Raw genomic sequence first — 19,290 nt, forward strand, 5'->3', positions numbered from 1 at the left:
TCATCTCGACTTACTTGTTGAAGTAGAGGACAGTTTCACGTCCGATCCGGGACGCTTCTTCAGCTCTTCTGGACTGGCGGGAAATCGTTATTGCCGATTGGCGCCGAAGCATCGTTGATGTTATTGTCTTGGAGACGTCGAGGAATTTATTTTTTCCATCGATATTTAACTTTCCTGGATGAATCAAAACATACATCAGTTTATCAATAAATTTAACTTATTTCATGCATGAATTCGTAAAATTTATTTAATTACAAATAAATTTGAATAATTTTAGAATGATCAAATGTACATTTTTTCTTCTGTGACAGGCATATTGCATTTGTTCACAATTGCGCAATTAACGGACAAGATCTTGAGGGCTCCACCCCCTACTACTCGTCTTTCCTGCCTCCAAAATACCCTGGCATTCTTATTAGGGTTAGATTAAGTTTGCATTAATCAACCATAAAATTCTTACAATGGCTTTCAGTGGCGCAATGAACCAATTATTTTTAGGGGGCTGAATATGGGGGATGGAACAAGTTCTCAAAAGATGCGAGGGGGCGAAGGGAGCGAGGAAAATTTGTGAATTTTTAAATACAGAAATCAAATTTTTGTAAAGATTTTGAGGTAATATACGGAAAGTAATATTCTATTTCACCCTTTCCCGTTCCCTTTCTTTGTTTCTTTTTTTTTGTTCATTGGTCTTGAAACATTGAGGGGGGGGGGGCATGGCCCCCCCATCTATACGCCAGTGATGGATTTTATACTCTTTACATGTACGATGACAATGCTCTCTCTCTCTCTCTCTCTATCTCCCTCACCCATCCTCACTATGTGTATATGTGTGTGCAAGATTCACAGGGCGAATTTTCGTTAACTAGAATAAATTATATATATTAATATGATTGCTATGTACTTTAACCATCGAGATTTATTATTCGAATAACACTTTTGGGCGGACCAGGAGGTACGGTTTTCATGGTTCATTATACCTAGTGCTACCAATTAGCTTTGACTAGACATCTGCAGCTGTCTGATTTCAAGGAGCTTTTTTAAGTATTTTAAATTTCTCCTAGTACACAGACGGCTCGCTATAGTGAAGCCACCATTAGGGGACTTACAATGCAAACCCCCACCCCCCATCGGGGCTCTTCAATTTTTGTCTTTAATGAATCAAACTTTTGAAAATTAACGCGACTGAAATGCAAATTAACACTCCCTCTTGGCATTAATTGCCCCAAAACGGGGGTAAAATCAAGTTAAAAGGAAAAAAACAGTGACTTACCTCGGCTGTTGCGCAACTTCACCGCCCTGTTTTATTCGAACTTAGTACATGGACATGTGGCCATTGAGTCGCCAGTACAGATCGCCCTAGAACTTAGGTCTCTGTATTTGGTGAGTGAAGTCAACGTAGTTCAGCTGAACAACCAACATAACAGAGACCGAAGCTTTTGGTCTAGGCATTGATATGATGTGAAGTCTAAGAGGAGAAGATGTGGACAATCGAAATCCAGGAAACATTGGCCCTTATTCTGATGTCAGGTTTAACTTAGATCATGGTCTAAAATTATGGGGAGCCGAAATTAAAAAATTATGTTTATATTTTATATTCCTTATGTTTGCTATTTTGTTTTCCTTAGCTTTCATAATGAAGAAAAATACTTCAGTTATCATTCCTAGACAATTATGAACAATGAGTTAATAAATTAAATTAACTCATGAGTTAATAAATTAAATATGCACTACGAATTTTTGCCACTATTGGCTCTCCATAGTTAAACCACAACTTTAAATACATTAAACTGGGGTTGGTTTAACCCTATCTAGGCGGAGGGGGGGGGCACCCATTTTTTTTCGCAGCACAAAATTTTATGACCACGCTGCTCACTGACATTTTTACTTTCGGGTTTTGCGCAACGATTGAGACCAATTTTGCGTCAGCCGGGTACGCGGTCCCGAATTTACGCAACATTATGTAAGTGCAAGTCAGACCAAAAATTGCTCAAAAAAGTGATTTGTGTACAAAGTCAACGTAAATTGTGTTTCCAAACAAAAATCATTAATGTATGATTATTTTTAGTTTTGTTGGTCTAAATGTATGTATTTTATGCTGTTTATGATTTTAGAAGAGTCCCTAACAAGTTCCATTGAAAAAACAATGAAAAACAAAGGGTCCAAAAACAAAGAGATACCTAAGAAATTGCAAAAAAAAAACCCAATATAATACATAAGAAATTGATCTGATATCACAATTTTTTTCATGTTAACTTGTTAAGAACACTACAAAGAATTTCTATGCCAAAAATTAGAACATTTGGAGCTTTATTTATGGAGTTAGAGGAAAAAAGTATGATTTTGCATACTTATTACGCACAAATTAGCATTATTACTTAATAACAATTCGCATGAAATAGAATAATATACAATTTTTTAGATTATATCCCAGAAAACCTACGTGCCAATTTTCTGCACGATCGCGCGGTCGACGACCGAGATCTCGAGGGGGGCCTTTCTTTTGTTGGGGACCAAAATCATTATTATTGCTTTGGTTGTTATTATAATTATTGTTATTATTAATGCTATTATTACTGTTATCTTTATTATTATTATTATTATTGTTAGCATCATTTTCATCGTCATCACTATTACTATCATTATCATCACTTCATCATCATTATTATCAGTATCATTAAGAATATCTAATAGAAATTTATTGCAGTAAACAAATACATATTTGTTTGAGGTAAAACCTTATTGTCTGGACTATAGACTAGTTACCTACTTTATGGTTAGTTATGGTAATATAACACACGAACAAAAGAAAGACGCCAAATAATTATTTAGTCGATTACACTATTTGAAAAACTATTTCTCTAGGGAAGTACCCAGATAATAATTTATGGAATGATGGTTACAATATAAAACAAAAAAATAAACTAATTTTAAATGAAAATATTTTTATTTCAACTAAATAATACCTTTTCTAAATAGAGTTAAAAAAATGATTGCTCAAGATGAGATAACAAGATTATTATTTACTTATAAAATGTACTTATAACCCTGCCACACCTACCAGATACGTTTACGATGTTATTTTTAAACAAGAAAGATTTTGGCAGACTAGAAATTGTATTACTCTGGTCCAACATCTCATCTAACCTTTTATCTGGGTACCAGAAAAGGGGTTTTTATATACACCCACCCTGAATATAAATGTGTTCATTATTAAACAAATTTTCATTACTGCAAATAAATTCATATTTACATGTCTATTCATTGTAAATATGCTCATTTTTATACGCATATTTATTGTTGTAACTATCTTCACTTGTCATTTCGCAACCACCGGCTGCGTCACCCCTTTTACTGCAAAGATAATGTGCTTTAGTTTTTGTTGTTGATATTGTTTATGGTTACTTATGGTAATATGACACTTAACGTAATATAACAAAACAAAATAAAGACAGCAAATAATCATGTAATCGATAGGATTATTTGAAAAAAAACCTATTCCTACAGGGGAATACCCAGACACAAATTTATGGAAAGGGTTTTTACAGTGTTTTGTTTGTTCCCAATATCTACATATTAAATGAAAATTGTTTTTTAAATAAATTTTGCCTTAGAAAGGTGAGTAAAACAACGAATGATTGACCTAAATTATTTAACTTGAAGATATATTACAAATAAAATACAGTAATAATCCTACACCGCCAAATTTACTTGTACGAACCTAATATTTGACATAATACCAAATTTTGGCAGACCAAGAACTTCTATTTCTGTGGTCCAACATTTTCTTCATGTATAAACAGTCGGTTTTCTATCTTAACTCACCTTGAGTGCAAATGTTTTCATTCATATAAACATTGCAATTCATGTTTATATACATACTCATTATTTTGACTATGTTCATCCTTGTAGGCATATTTGTTGTAAGCATGTTCATTTTTACCAACCAATTCATTTTAACCCTTCGCGTGCGACGGGCTTCTTTAGAAGCCCAGCGACTCATTCACTTAGCTACGACGGGCTTCTACAGAAGCCGAGATATTTTTGGTTTAATTCGATGAAGTTTTTCAGCTTTTTCGTAATTGTTATGTACTAAAACCTCTGCCACTATTTCCTTTATAAACCTATTTCAATAACAGAATGAAAAAAATATACAGTTACGTGGGGAAAAATCCAGAAAATAGGAAATCATTTCAACTTTACCCAATTTTTTTGTTGGAGTCAGACGGGGAAGAATAAATTTGGTGACGAGCACGTACGCGCGCGCAAATGGCCATTTGTTTATGTATGTAAGATAGGATAAAATGGGGAAGTTAATTTGCGCGACAGCCGAGGTTAGTCACTGTTTTTGTTCCTTTTAACTTCATTTTTCTCCGTTTTTTGGCAATTAATGCCAAGAGGGAATATTAAAGATGTCCATTTTTTTATACGAAAATTCTTGTTTTGGAAACAGTATAGGAATCCGTGATGTGTATTGTGTATTTTTGTAAGCATATTCATCACTGTAAATGTGTATTTTTTATTTACATATTTATCTTTATAAGTGTGTTCTATTTTATTTACATAATTATCATTATTGATATGTTCATTTTTATTCATATATTTATCATTGTAAATATGTTCATTTTTATACGCATATTCATCACTATAAATATGTTCATTTTATACGCATATTCATCACTGTAAATGTGTTCATTTTTATTGACATATTCATCATTTGTAAATATGTTCATTTTTATTAATAACAATAATAATATATGTTTATTTATATAACGCTCTTACAATATACAGTATCTTGTTTCACAGCGCTTTACACAATGATGGAATGGAAAGTTACAATGAATAATACATGTAAATATTATTGATTAAAAAGCAGCATCTTGAGATGTTTCTTAAATACTTTCAAAGAAGGAGAAAGTCGCATATATATTGGAAGGTCATTACAGAGTCTTGGGGCACATGTCTGAAAAGCATATTCATCATTGTAGTTTTTTATTCACATATTTATCATTGTAAATATGTTCATTTTTATTCGCACATTCATCATTGTGATATGTTCGTTTTTATTTACATATTACATATTCATTTAATAGAACTGTTTTGATTAATGATAGTCGTTATGTTCTCTTTTGAAATACATGTATATGGATAGGGTTTACATTTGCTCAGATGTGTATTCTTATGATTTTTTTATATTGTTATTTTTAATTGGAAATAAATGAATTGAACCATGGAGGTCGAAAGAAACTGAACTGACTGACTATGTTCTTACACATTGGCCCGTATTCTGAAGTCAGGTTTAAGTTAAACTCAGTTTTAAAGTTGTGGTTTAAGTATGGGAAGCCAAAAGTATCAAATTTGTTATTAAGTTGTATGTTTCTTATGTTTACCGTGCTCTTTCCTGATTCATCGATGGTGAAGCCAGTAATCTTTTTATACTTCCTAGACAATTATGAATGATTTGAGAGCCAAATTGAGCTGAAGTATGATATCTCTACTGTTAGTGATTTATGTTACAATTTGCTCGCCATACTTAAACCACAACTTTAAACCTGAGTTTGAGTTAAACCCGACTTCAGAATACGGGCCATTGACTCTTAAATCATTTTAGTTGTCTGGGAAGGATTAATGAAATAATTGTCTTCATTATCAAAGTAAGGTATATCAAAAGGATTTCTTTCGATTTTTTGTTTTAGAGTTTTTAGGTTGACAGAAAGGCATTCATGTACTTGATTCCTCTCTCCTTTGATATTTTGTTTTTGTTGGAGACAAGGCAAGGGGGGGGGGACTGAAAAATCGAGATCAACAAAATTTCATACTGCGGCCCATCTTACTCACGGAATATGCACGCCAAATAAAATCTGGCGTGATGTCAAAATTAACAAATTTACGTGAATTTTATCTTAACCTTATCGAAAAAATGGGTATATTCACCCATTTTGTTAAATATAATCTCGTTAGTACGACGTCGATTTTTATTACAAACTTAACACAGCAGTTATGCAACATTTAATATTCATACTTATGGAATATAAAGTAAGACAGAATGTCATTATTGATGAAAGAAACGCTCTGGATCTACGGAGAATGGTCGATAAAAAAGAACTACCTGCACAATTTAAAAAAAAGGAATTGAAACTAAATTAATTTCTAATCAATTTATAATCGATTGTAAGAGAGTAAGCATTTCCAAAACTTTAACGGTGAATTATCGGATTTAAGGTGTTTTATTTTGCTTCTTTTAAAGTCATGCTCTCAGTACCATGAAACACGAATTAGACATTGGTCACACAATGCATATTGAACTGAAGGCTATATATCATTAATTTTCTAATATGATGTGAAGCTTACATACTTACTATTGTAAGAAACTGATCCACAATGTGTTGCACTCAACCCAGGTGAGATAAATGTAAATGGGTACCGGTAGGAAGTAATTGATTAAGGAGCTGTGTGCGCTCTGAACGCCTAGCTGGGTAATATAGGAGCGCGTTGACCACCTAGCAAGGTTGATATTTGCGCAATGTGAATACCCTATATTTTGTTTGACGTTGCTCTAACTAGGGTTCCGTTTAAAAAAAATGAAGAATTTCTATAAAAATATTACCATGAGCCAATTAGAAAGAAGGATTGCTAATTGTTACTTAGATAATGAAATGGACCCCTATTGACAACTAACGATCTTACGCACGAATGATGGTGACCCTTTGATTGTGCTAAATGATACAATCCTAGCATGCCTACGTAATTAACTTAGCACCTAAGAACATGTTCCAGTCTTGTGCAAATTCATGAGTACATTTATAAACGGCGCTATGGACGACTTCATGGGGATTAGCATGTACCGTCTCTTTTCATAAATAAACATGCAGTATTTTTCATTTTGTCTGTGACCGCAATCATTTATTATTATTTCATGATTATCATTATTGGACTATGATATATATACATGCAAAACTGTGATATTACCTACTTACAATCTGTGGCTACATAATTCTGACTTATCAGATTCTCATGATGGTTAAAATTTCACCCTATAATTTTTAAAGGGTAGTGTCATGTACAAATATGTGGGGGAAACGTATATTATCATTGTTAGAGAACGCCTAGATCAGTTAGGCCGGGATTGATACCTGTTTGAGATATGGCGCGGGAGTACATGTCAAAACAAATCTGCTTCTGGTAGTTCCGCAAAGCAAATGTGATAATATTAATTTTACGTTGAGTCAATGATTTATGACGTGATATCAGGGAATATTTTTATGAAATAACTTGTCGGAGGTTTTATCTATAGTTACCATAGTAACCGAGCCTCTCAGCCAATCAGAATCAAGGAAAGTATGCAGATCTGAAAACTTGTCGGACAAAAAGGTTAATGAAACACTCCTCTTGATTGCTTCTTTATGTTTCATCCTATATAAAGTCTAAGATCATGTCCTCATAGAGCTTAAACTAATTTTTTTATTTTATTCCTTTATTACTATTTTCATGACGAATGGTGTCTTTCCTGCAATCGATTCTTATTTACAAACCGCATACTTTCCACTTTATAAATTTATCTTCATAACTCTTATCTTATTTATGACATGGCAGTTTTATATTGATTTTGTTTATAATTTTAAACAATTCACAAGGATAATAATATGGAAAATCATTCCATTTCTCTCATTTCTTTTTTTTAGCTTTTTTTTTGTTGTTAACTTTAAATATTAGGAATATAAATATTATATATAATTTCTTTAACAACAATGTGTTACACATATTAATAAGAAAAATTACATATAAATTTTGGCAGCGAGAAATCAGATCATGGTCGCTCGCTAAGTTCATGTATTTGCATAGGGAGGGAGGGAGGGAGGGAGAGGGGGGGGGGGGGGAGCATAATGATCAGAAGGCGCACTGTATATTATTCATCATGAACTACTGAAAACACCATTCTTGATTAAGATACCACATGCTACTCAATTAGATTCCTGGCTTGATGTGAAAAAAAATGAGTAGGCCTATATATAATTCTTATACCATTCCATGAAACCTGAAAATTATCATATCACCCACGCTGTTGCAAAGTCACCCAAACAAACTTTGTTTACGATCAATGATCCATTATTGTACTCTCCTTTACTCTTTTTTCTCCCCTTTCACTATCTCATATTAGATAAAACCATAGCTAGATTTTCTATAGCATTGACAATTCATCAGCTTTATTTTTTTCCCCAAATCTTTGGGCCGATGTCATTTAATTATTTGTTATATTCATTTGTCATTCATTTCTAGTGTGACCGCAATCATTTATTATTATCATTATCATAATTATCATTATTATCATTATTACTATTATTATCATCATTGCTGTTATTATCATTTTCACTGCTATTATTATTGTGATCATTATTAATAATGATATTTTATTATCATTATTACACAGCATCAGACCAAAGAAATACTTATTCTTATCATCACCATTATTACTATTATTATAGTTATCAATGTGTAATAAACTTCATTGCAGTAAACAAATATATAATTTGTTTGTGGTATAACCTTTTTCGGGAGTATAGATGCACCTAGTTACCTATTTTATGGTTACTTATAATGATATAACACACAACACAAAATAAGGGCAGCAAATTGATATGTAGTCGATTATATTTTTGAACTATATATTTCGAGGTAAATACCGAGATGCACTATCTTAGAAACTGCTTTATCCATTCTCCCATTTCAAATTCCTACTTTGAATGAAAAAAAAAATAGTATTGAAGCATTTTGAACCTTATGAAATATAGTTATTGAAACAATTTAGCCTTATAGAACAGAGTTTGAAAAATTAGATTGGCCAACATATTTAAACTATAATATCTTTTGTTGATTCCTTCAACCATTGTTCTTTTACCCTTATGCCTTTCTTATTTTTAACACCAGTCTCCCCAGCCGCCCCCATAAGAAATAAAATACACATTTACATTTTGTGATTAAGTTAAAAATATAATTTGAAACGCGAGTATAAATCCACATCCCATATAATTTTACAAATTATACATCAAACTTCAATTATACTGGAAATTAATACTGATGCGTTTCACCAATTACAGAATGAAATATCAATACGATGTATTTAAATGACAAGGACTAAAAACAAACTAAATGATAAAAAGGCGAGGCTCTGCCTCCCAACCCCTCTCCCTACCAATATTACTGAGATTACAAAATGATTGACTAAACGTTTATGTTTTTCATCCTATAAAGAGAAATGCCAGTAGTTGCAGTAAACACTGATTTCATGAGAAAGTCTGTAAAACGAGGCTTCATTGTCAGTATATCATCGAGGATCTAGATCTGGTACAGTAACATAAACTGAACGTTGTGAAATCTTGAAATCTGCGCTGAAAGATGTTCACACTGAAGATCACAAACACAGATAAGCACACGTGGGACAGCGCATAACTATTGCCTTGAATGTCGGGCCCGACGCTCTACCCGAATCCTGTCCCTTATTTGCTGATTTCTCAGCAATTACACAAATTCTTCCAGATTCCTTTGGCACATTTTTTTTTATTTATACAAACACACACTTTGGTGGTCATTTCATAGGATTCTGTACGAACTCATTTTATATCGTTGCCACACTGGCATTTACCTTTAATTCTACACCCACAATAATAACACTTCCCTTTAATCAATTTCCCCCTAAATGAGACGATTATCCATATTCCTCTTCTAATTTCTTTGATATCCTTTTCAAATACTTTTAAAGGAGCTTAATATTACTTTTACTGCATGTATTTTTATAATTATGATTCGTACAACTAAAAAATATATAGTATAAAAAACAAAAGAAAATGTAAAAAAATACACTATTCACTAGAATAGTAATTATATTAAAAAAATATATTTTACCTCTTATGTCAACTAGTAAGTCCCACTTTCAATCTGTACTTAAACTATGCGTCATTTTGAGATAAAACATTTCTTGCAGCCATTTTTTTTGTGTGGATCACGAGGTTCGCTACCTTTTTGTAGTCAGATTTTTTCTATTGTTACGTTGCAAATAGTTTTAGACAATAATGTCAGAATCACACACTAAGATGGGACGATATGATCTAAATGGGTCCAACTTGAAGGTCACCGTAATTTCGCGCTTGTGAAATATGTCTGCTACGAAGGTGTGCGTGTTTGTGTAATACTACATAAACCATGTGTGTATCAATCTAATATCATTTACGATTTGGGAGGGGGGGGGGGTGAACCTATTATAAAGTCCTATATAAATGATATCAAACTCACCGACATGTATATACATGCTTTCTTTAATTTGTTCAACTATAAAAATAAACATGCACAAAATGCAATGATAACCAATGCGGGTGCGTCGTGGTCTAGTGGTTCTGACTCTCGTCTTTGAAACAGAGGGCCGTGAGTTCGAATCGTAGCCATGGCGTATTTTCCTCCAGCAAGAAATTCATCCACACTGCGCTGCACTCGACCCAGGTGAGGTGAATGGGTACCCGGCAGGAGTAATTCCTTGCATGCACTGAGCACCGGTGATGGTAGCTCGAGCTAAAGCCGGGGTAATAATAGCAGCGCTTTGTATCCTCTGGCAAAAAGCGCTTTATAAATCCAGCTATTATTATTTTTTTTTCGTTGTGCGATTGAAAAAAAATAAACAGACTACCTAAGTATGGTCGTTAGTGTGATATATATATACATGCAAAACTATGATATTCCCTACTTACAAGCAGATGTGCATTGCCACTACAGTCTGTAACTACATAATTCTGACGAGGCTCTTATTACATTCTTCGGTGTTTTATTAATATAGGATATTTATATTGCGCACATATCCACCTTGTTAGGTGTTTAAGGCGCTTCTATATTACCCGGCTAAGTTAGGCGTTAATAGCGCACACAGCTTCTTGAGAAATTGCCTCCTACCGGTACCCATTTACCTCACTTGTGTTGAGTGCAGCACATCTCGGATCAGTTTCTTGCTGAAGGAAATTTATGTACGCCATGGCTGGGATTCGAACCAATGACCCTCTGTTTCAAAGTCCAGAGACTAATCCACTGAGCCATAACGCTCCACAATGAAAAGAATCATTTTGAATTTTATCCCATTCAGTGGGCGGGGGGGGGGGGGGACATTTCATAAAACACAATTTCCGACAAGATGCAAGATCTGGGGCCCGTTGCAGAAAGAGTAGCATTTAAACGCAAGCCAAAGAATGAATAGCAAGTCGTAAATGCGCGCTGTTGATTGGTTGAGAATCAAGCTGCTCATGATTTTTAGAGTTGCGATTGATTGCAACTCTTTCTGCAACTTCCCTTGTCTCTGGATCAATCACTTGCTGAATGGAATTTAAGGGATAATCTTTTCGGTTAACTTGCTTAGGAGCCATAGCAAAATTAAGTCCTAATGAAAGGATCTGATGTTCATTCTCAGACAACTGACGTTGACTAAGGTTGACAACAGTTTTGCTAGGATGCAAGTTGTGTCTAGGCTGGCGGTTGTGTCTCGGCTGGCAATCGTGTCTCGGCTGGTGTTTGTTGAAACGGGAAGGATATTTATATCTCATTACATAGAGTAAAATTCACAGAGCAAAATGCTGATTTTTTTTTAATCTGATAAAAAATAACTAAGTTATTAAATTCGAAAGATTTGCAGTTCTGGGCGAATCACCATGAATATTCATTAGGTGGGCTGATGATGTCATATCCCATCTTGTTCTCATGCATGTTATTCTATGGAATTACATTTATTCATTTTTTTTTCTACCAAGAGCTAACATAATTGAATTGCAAAGTAAATAAATGAATTAGTTATTTATTGCTGCAACTAATTTCATCATAATAGAGACATATCATTGTCACATTTATGAAAAATGAAACAATTATGATTTCATGTAATAATGCGATTCTTTAACCCTTTGCGCACTAATGTTGTAATTATTTTGCACATCAATTAAATTCAACAATCGTAATAATTAGTTTTCTCCCCTAACTTCAAATTTGATAAGCTAATAAGAAAAGGCAAAAGTTCTTGAATAACATCTATATAATGATAATACGTATCAACAATTATTATCGCCATCATTATCATTATTATCATAATCATGCTGTTGTTAGTAATTGTCATTGTATTTATAATAATCAGTACTCTCACATTTCATTATTGCAATTATTGTTCTTATAGCATCTGTGAATTTGATTCACTGATTCCCCCACGGTCCCACCCCCCTCCCCCGATTGGGACAAATATGAAAAGATACGCCCGCATACATCCACATTCGCTGCCAAAATGTTTTCTAAGCATGTATTTCTCACGACTTTCAAATTAGTACTTTTAAATACATATAGTACCCCCTCTCAACAATTTGATGTAGATGGGAACTGTGGAAGCAAATAAACCCCAAAGATACTACAAGGGGAAGATCGGACACTTCGGCGATTTTTTTAAACGCCCTATATTAAAGTGCTGATAGGGAAGGGCGCCCTACAGCGTTGAGTAAGTAAACCTTCGCATATCGGCACGCGACTGTGTATAAAACATATGGGGAAAATGAGAGAGTGGAGTTTGGAGAGGGCTCAAGGTTGACTCCTGGAAATATTTCCACATTTTATTACCAAGAAACATCTGAAATATATTCATCTCAAATGTAAGGGGGAAAAAATTGAAGGTCGTTACTTACTCAACACTGGGGCGCTCTTCCCAAGTGTTTCATTACGCGGTCTATCTACTGTCCCATCTCCCCTTTTAGTGTCTTTGTTAACCCCCAATAGGCAAGAGGGAATGGAATGACAAATAGCAAGGAATTTAGTGAACTCAGCATATTGAATTCACGGACAAAATTTGACGAAAAATTCGTCTTTTCGATTGTTGTTAATTCACAATAACACATGTTTAGAATTAATATATTATTTTATAATTATTTCTGTAGTGAGAAACATTTTTATTTTTTCCGTGGTATTTTTCATCTTGTATCAAAGTTTTTCTTATTTTTTGAAATATTTAAAGTATTAATAATTCACTAAAGGAAAAATATGGAAAGATATTTTAGGAACAACCCCGAAAATTGTTAAGAAAATTGTATTTGGAATAACATATAATCGATTTACTCCATTCAAATAATCGATTAAGGGATTAACTTTGTGATCGAATCGACAAACGATTAAGCTATCTGAATGTCGAAATCACGAATTCTGAAGCCTTTGGTAAGTCCTCTTTCGCTAACTCAGCATACATGATTATGTTGAACACTTTATTTTTGCTCAGTAATTCATGCCCGCCTCCGACCATGGACCTCGTAGGTCTATGCTCCGACTTACGTCAATCTGTAGCTGTATTTTGTCCAAGACTGACAATCGCCTTCATCTGGTTGTCGCGTGCGTTAGGGTTCAAGGGTCAAGCCGCGCTATTGATAATGTACTTTAAAGAGATGAGCGTGTTGATATCTTTACTTTCCAGCTTGATGTTGAATGCACCTATGTCTTTTGAGTTTCTAACATTGGTGAATTCAGAATATTAAAATCACGACCAAAATTTGAAGAAAAAGATGTTGACATGATGAGATCCGGGATCTTGTCATCTCATCATCTCTTCTAAAAGATGTTGACATGAGATCCGGGATCTTGTCATCTCATCATCTCTTCTAAAAGATGTTGACATGAGATCCGGGATCTTGTCATCTCATCATCTCTTCTAAAAGATGTTGACATGAGATCCGGGATCTTGTCATCTCATCATCTTTTCTAAAAGATGTGGTCATGATGAGAACCAGGATCTCGTCATCTGATCTTTTGCAATCATGATGTTGACTTCCCAAGATAATTATCTCAACATCTCGGTGGCACTTTTAAGGAAACCAAAACAGAAGAGAAGCAATCTTTATTGGAAAGAGTAAAGTGAGGGGAATAATTTATAAAAAGTTTCATCAAAATCGGTTATGAAATTAGCAAGTTATGGACGATTAATAAGTCTTGTACTGACTATGTGGATCCTTAAATTGGCAAACGTGATTCAAAATGGCTGAATCTGTGGACAACTCTCCATTTGTTTTGTAATCATATTTTCAGAGTTTCCCCTTTATTTTACATATTTCACATTATCTCCTTCTGACCTTGACATATATGGTGTGGATTATATTTTCCCATGATATGTGTTGTGCTCAAAAGGAGGCAAGATGCAATTTGAAAGATGAGGAAAATCTGAAATATTCGCGTACAAAAAAAATGGAGGGTTGTCCACAAAATCAGCCATTTTGAAGCACGTTTGCCAATTTGACGATGCCCATAGAAAGTACAAGAGTTTTCAAACTCCCATAACTTGCTTATTTCGCCAGCGATTTTGTTGATTTTTTTTTAAATTGTTCCTCTCATTTTACTCTTTCCAATAAGATTACTTCTCTTCTTGGGTTTGGGTTTCCTTTAAGCTTCCATATTTTTCTCTTTTTATTCAAATCAATTTCTTGTTGGGGTGGATTGAATTTTGAGAGGGGAACTTGGTGAACTGAACGAAAGAGGTTCACAGCCAAAATATCTTTCGAGTAATTCCGGATGCTCTCCGGTCGACACGTGTAATCTTACGTAAGATTCATTGAATATATACGTATTGTCTGTAGGGGTTGTATTTTTTTCTTTCATTTGGATTCATGATAGTTTGTTTTTACACTGCTTTTTCTATTGTTTTGATCTTTCCCTCATTAAACCGTAATTCATGAATGAATTTTATATCAAACTGAAAAAAAAGTCTGGTAAAGAAAAAAAAAGAAAAAAAAATAGAATTTGTTTTTAAATTCTAGTCGATTCACTTTGTCCGGTTATTCGATTAATAATAACAAAATAATAAACAGTTCATAATACTGTATAGTCTCTAAAGGACAGTGGATCACTTGGAATAGGTCAGCTTGCGTGAAAAAAGAATAGTGAAAATTTGAGAACGATTCGACAAAACAGTAAGAAAGTAATTAGTATTTGACTTTTGAGATTCCGAATTCTCAATTCTTGGGCAAATACTCGTAGCGCTAGTACCTCATAATACGTAGTTGTGTTGTACACTCCATTTTTGCTTAGTGATTCATGCCCACCTTCCCGCTCACGTCTCCCTCTCTCGTTCTTCTCCCTCCTTCTCTCAATTTTTTTTAGCCCTTTCTCATATCTTTGTAATCGTTTTCTGTATTGAATTTATGTAGAGAGGCTTATCCCACCACAAGCAATTGCTTTGAGGACTTTTTTCTTTAAAAAAATATTACTCAATGATTAAAGATGGGATTTAGGTAGACCGTAGAATTTAAATTTCGGCAAAGAATTAAACCACTAGAATCCTTGGAATTGAAAGATAATCTAACCCTCTTGGTAATCGATTGAAGGAATGTGGATCCTTTCGAACACGTTACCTTTTGGGAAAATTAATTAAAATCAAAGAAGCCCAGAGAAAGTTTGAGAACAGCTAAAAGAAACAAACAAATAGCCATTTACTCATAGCCCGAAACTACTTCTGAAATTGATTTTTAGACCCCCTCCTCATCTGTCATAAGGGGGAGGGGATATTGTAACGATATTTTGAATTTGAGATCCCCCAAAAAATAAATAATGATAATTATTATAATAAGTAAATAAATAAATAAAAAATAGAATAAAAAATAGAAAGGAAATATATATTTAAATAAATAAATATTTGTGGAAGAGCCGTGGTGTAGTGGTTCTGACTTTCGCTTTGTAAACAGAGGGTCGTGTGTTCGAATCCCACCGCGGTCTAGCGTCCTTTGGCAAGGCGGTTAATCCACACTTTGCCACTCTCGACCCAGGTGCTAAATGGGTACCCGTAGGATGCGAAAGATATTGTATGTTTGATTTTGCCAGCGCCATAATGTGGCTGCGATGAATGCAAGTAATGCTCCCCAGGGAGTGGAAATAATTGTGCACGTTTCGTGCTTGATAGAAATGAATCCAATGACCGGGGTAATAATATGCTGTAACGCGCTTTGGGCCACTCTGGGAAAAGCGCTTTATAAAAATTGGCTATTATTATTATTATTATATAAAACTAAAGAATAGTAAAGTAGAATAAAAAAATATTTAATTGAACAGAATAAATGCATATAAAAAAATAAATAAATAGAATTAAAAAAATAAATAAAATAAGCCCCTCAAAAAAAGTTTGGAAATCTGAGTTTAGCCATTGATTTCTCCTAACTCCCAAGTTTACACAATGCATATTTGCCATTATTTTAAAGATAATTTAATCTTCTTTAAAATGATACCATGCTTGTTATGATTATGCCATCACGAAAAGAGCAGGATTTAAAAGTGTTGGATGAGGTCTGAATTAAAAAAAAAACCCTGCAAAACGAGCAGAAATAGTCATGAAGGGTCAATACAGAACATGATTCATCTGTCTTTGTCAACAGAGATGAAAATCCATTCAAATCAAGCCCCTGCTTCTTCATTTTTGATGTTTGTTGTGGTTATGTAGCGACGGGTTCTGTGAGATAACATGGTTTGAGTCGTGGGTTGAAATACCCATGCATGTTTGCTATGTGTTTGATTCCATGTTAATGTTGATGTTAAGGTGTATGAAAACAAAAGAAATCGCTCCGAAACTCACTCATCACCCCGGAAAAAAGAACAGTGACTTTCAATATTCTGTAATTTTGCAACTTTTTGCCCTACATTTCAAGGCACTGCACCTCCATGTGAACCATTGTCATATCATGTACGGTATCATTTTAAAGAAAATTAAATAATCTATTAATTGGCATCAATTACACATTAATATTCACCCAAACCGAGGAAGGATTATCGACCAAAGTCCAAAGTTTTTGAGGGGTTTATACGCACACACACAGTTACACACAAACCCATTAACTTTACATCATCAAACATTCCTAAGTTCCATAAGGAAAGGGGAAAAAAGTATACCTACTACTGCACGTTTGAAAATCAAAGCAGTCCAATTTAATAGGAAGTATATTGAACCAAAATACAAATTTCCATTCAGAGAACTGTGTTAACATGGCTCTTCACCATTTTTTTCATCTTTGCTTCCAAATGTAAATCAAATCTAAGTAGACCTTAGGCATTATGACGTCATAATTTCATAGCGCCCTCCCTCAGAGGACATAGAAATTTACAAAAAGTGAGTTGTCAGAGATGCGCCAGCTGCAGTAGACCATCACTATAGGCAATGGATTGAGCATCTAAGATGGCGGCAGGATTACATCACTGCGCAGTGCCAATAGAACGCTGTTTTTGATGAAATATAGAAATCAGTCAAGCATGTTTGTCAATTAATCCATAATAAAAAAAAACACACAGAACAAACAACCGAATTAATCCTTTTGCGAATTTGTGTTTGTTTTCAAAAAAAAATCAAAATGAGAGAGAGGGAAAGCAAGCGGGAGAATGAGAGAGAGAGTGGGGGAGGGGAAGATATGAACAAGGATAATAATATGCTTTAAAGAAATGTATGTATTATGCTTATATTATAAGCATAATACATACATATTTTTTTAATATTCGGTCAACAACATTTACTATCACAGAGATGAAGTAAGCAGCACTAGTTCTCTTCCATTTATAAAATATTGTATGTTATGTAGAAAACATATAAAAAGAATGTTTGCAAAGAGTTGTATAACATAATTTGATTCGTTATTTATTTGTTCATACTATCAAATAAAGATTTGTTTTGTTTCCACAGCCGGCCCGTGCCCCCCTTCCCTTTGACAGTGAAGACCGTTTATTTCCCTTTTTTCGCGGGAAAATGTGCCCCCTCCCCTTTCGAAAAATCCTGAATCCACCCCTGGGGAGCCTTTTACCAGACAAAACTAAAAAAAATCTACAAAGCGACGACTATCAAATCCAATCGAAAGAGAAGAATGTGTACATGAATGTGACGATGGCCAAAAGGAGAACCATGCAGAAATACAGGAACTTCTTAGCCCTCGGGTCCTGTTCCAGGGTTCCGACTTTGCGGTTGTGGAACTCTTGTTCTCGGGCCAACCGCCGTCCCTCTTCCGTGTCATCGCCGTACCCGCAGAACCATGCGAGTATTCGCTTCCGAAGCTCCGGTGGTTTTGGCTCTTCGTTGACGACTGCAAACAAGAAAGCGAATCACAGAGATTAATCCATTTTATCGCGTACAGGCGTGGGATCTATAGGCGTAGTACAATTCTATTATAAACGAATTGAAATTGAAAAGATATCATCACAACCCGGGCGTATGCTATTTTGGTTGGAGGAAACGTTTGAGTAATACCAGTCTGGACAGAGTTACTCCGACCTTACCTCAGACTAGGCTTCCTATTCCTCCAAAATAGCATACGTCTGGGTCCTGGCATCCGTTTCTTGAAATTTAATCCGTTCATAATATAACTTTGCTCCAACTAAGATTCCATGTCTGAACGAGATCATTATTCTTGGTGCTAAATGAACGCCAAAAATCTCATTTAAAACAGCGACGAAGATCAATCACAGACAACTTGGTTGTTCTGTCTATTAGGATCATCATTGCTGCGTTCATATGATAATATATCAAGACCTGCGCGCCAGTCAACATTTCGTATTTCTCAGTATCCAAGGTTCACTTTTGTTGTGGAGGGGGAGGAAGTGTAAATGGTTAATTCGCCAGACACGGCAATTGTGCTCCACCGAAATATACACAACAAAAAAGTAAGTTCCCCCTTGAACAAACATCAATAATTTCCGAACCAATGCGAGTTTTTTTATATATTTTTACATGAGCGTGTAGGTAATTTTATAAGCTATCCTCTGAGTAAATGTTATGGACGTATTTTACGTCATGCTTCAGTGAGCACCGTCGGAAGGCAAAAATGTCACTTTTCAAAAGTCACAAGCCAAATATCATGACTTTGATTCCATTTTATAGGAACTGATTCCACATTCTCATCATGAAAAATAGTGATAAGGCTTGTAAAAGGTACTTTCTAAAATACGATACAACTTTTGGGGCTAAATTTCACGGTTGAAAGAACACAAGTGCTAATTTGCTATAATTGGATTGTTTACACATTTTTATCGATAAAAATGAAGGAATATGATGACTATTATTTTTGGGGAAGAGTATCTTTAACAATATTCATCGTTTCACGGTTCAATGAACATTTATTGAAAACAGAAAATACGATTTTCAAATATCATAGGCCTGCGTGGTTAAGTATTGTCATTTTGGTAACTGAAACTGATCTTTTATCGATTGTTCGTTATGTTCACTGGCAATTAACATGCTTCAATGATCCAAAGGCGTTTAATTAAACATTCACGCTTGAATGAACG

General features: G+C 34.4%; 1 protein-coding gene across 1 annotated transcript in view; it reads right to left on the reverse strand.

The window, feature by feature from the left end:
• Positions 1-16,927: 16,927 nt before the first annotated feature.
• Positions 16,928-19,290, reverse strand: part of LOC121416874 (sodium/myo-inositol cotransporter 2-like) — a 103,394-nt gene continuing 101,031 nt past the window's right edge. The window contains exon 18 of the mRNA XM_041610397.1: positions 16,928-18,089. Within this exon, the coding sequence (XP_041466331.1) occupies positions 17,851-18,089 (239 nt within the window). The 3' untranslated portion in view covers positions 16,928-17,850. The remainder of the gene's footprint in view (positions 18,090-19,290) is intronic.

Source organism: Lytechinus variegatus, chromosome 6 (assembly GCF_018143015.1).
Source record: "Lytechinus variegatus isolate NC3 chromosome 6, Lvar_3.0, whole genome shotgun sequence".
NCBI lineage: Eukaryota > Metazoa > Echinodermata > Echinoidea > Temnopleuroida > Toxopneustidae > Lytechinus > Lytechinus variegatus.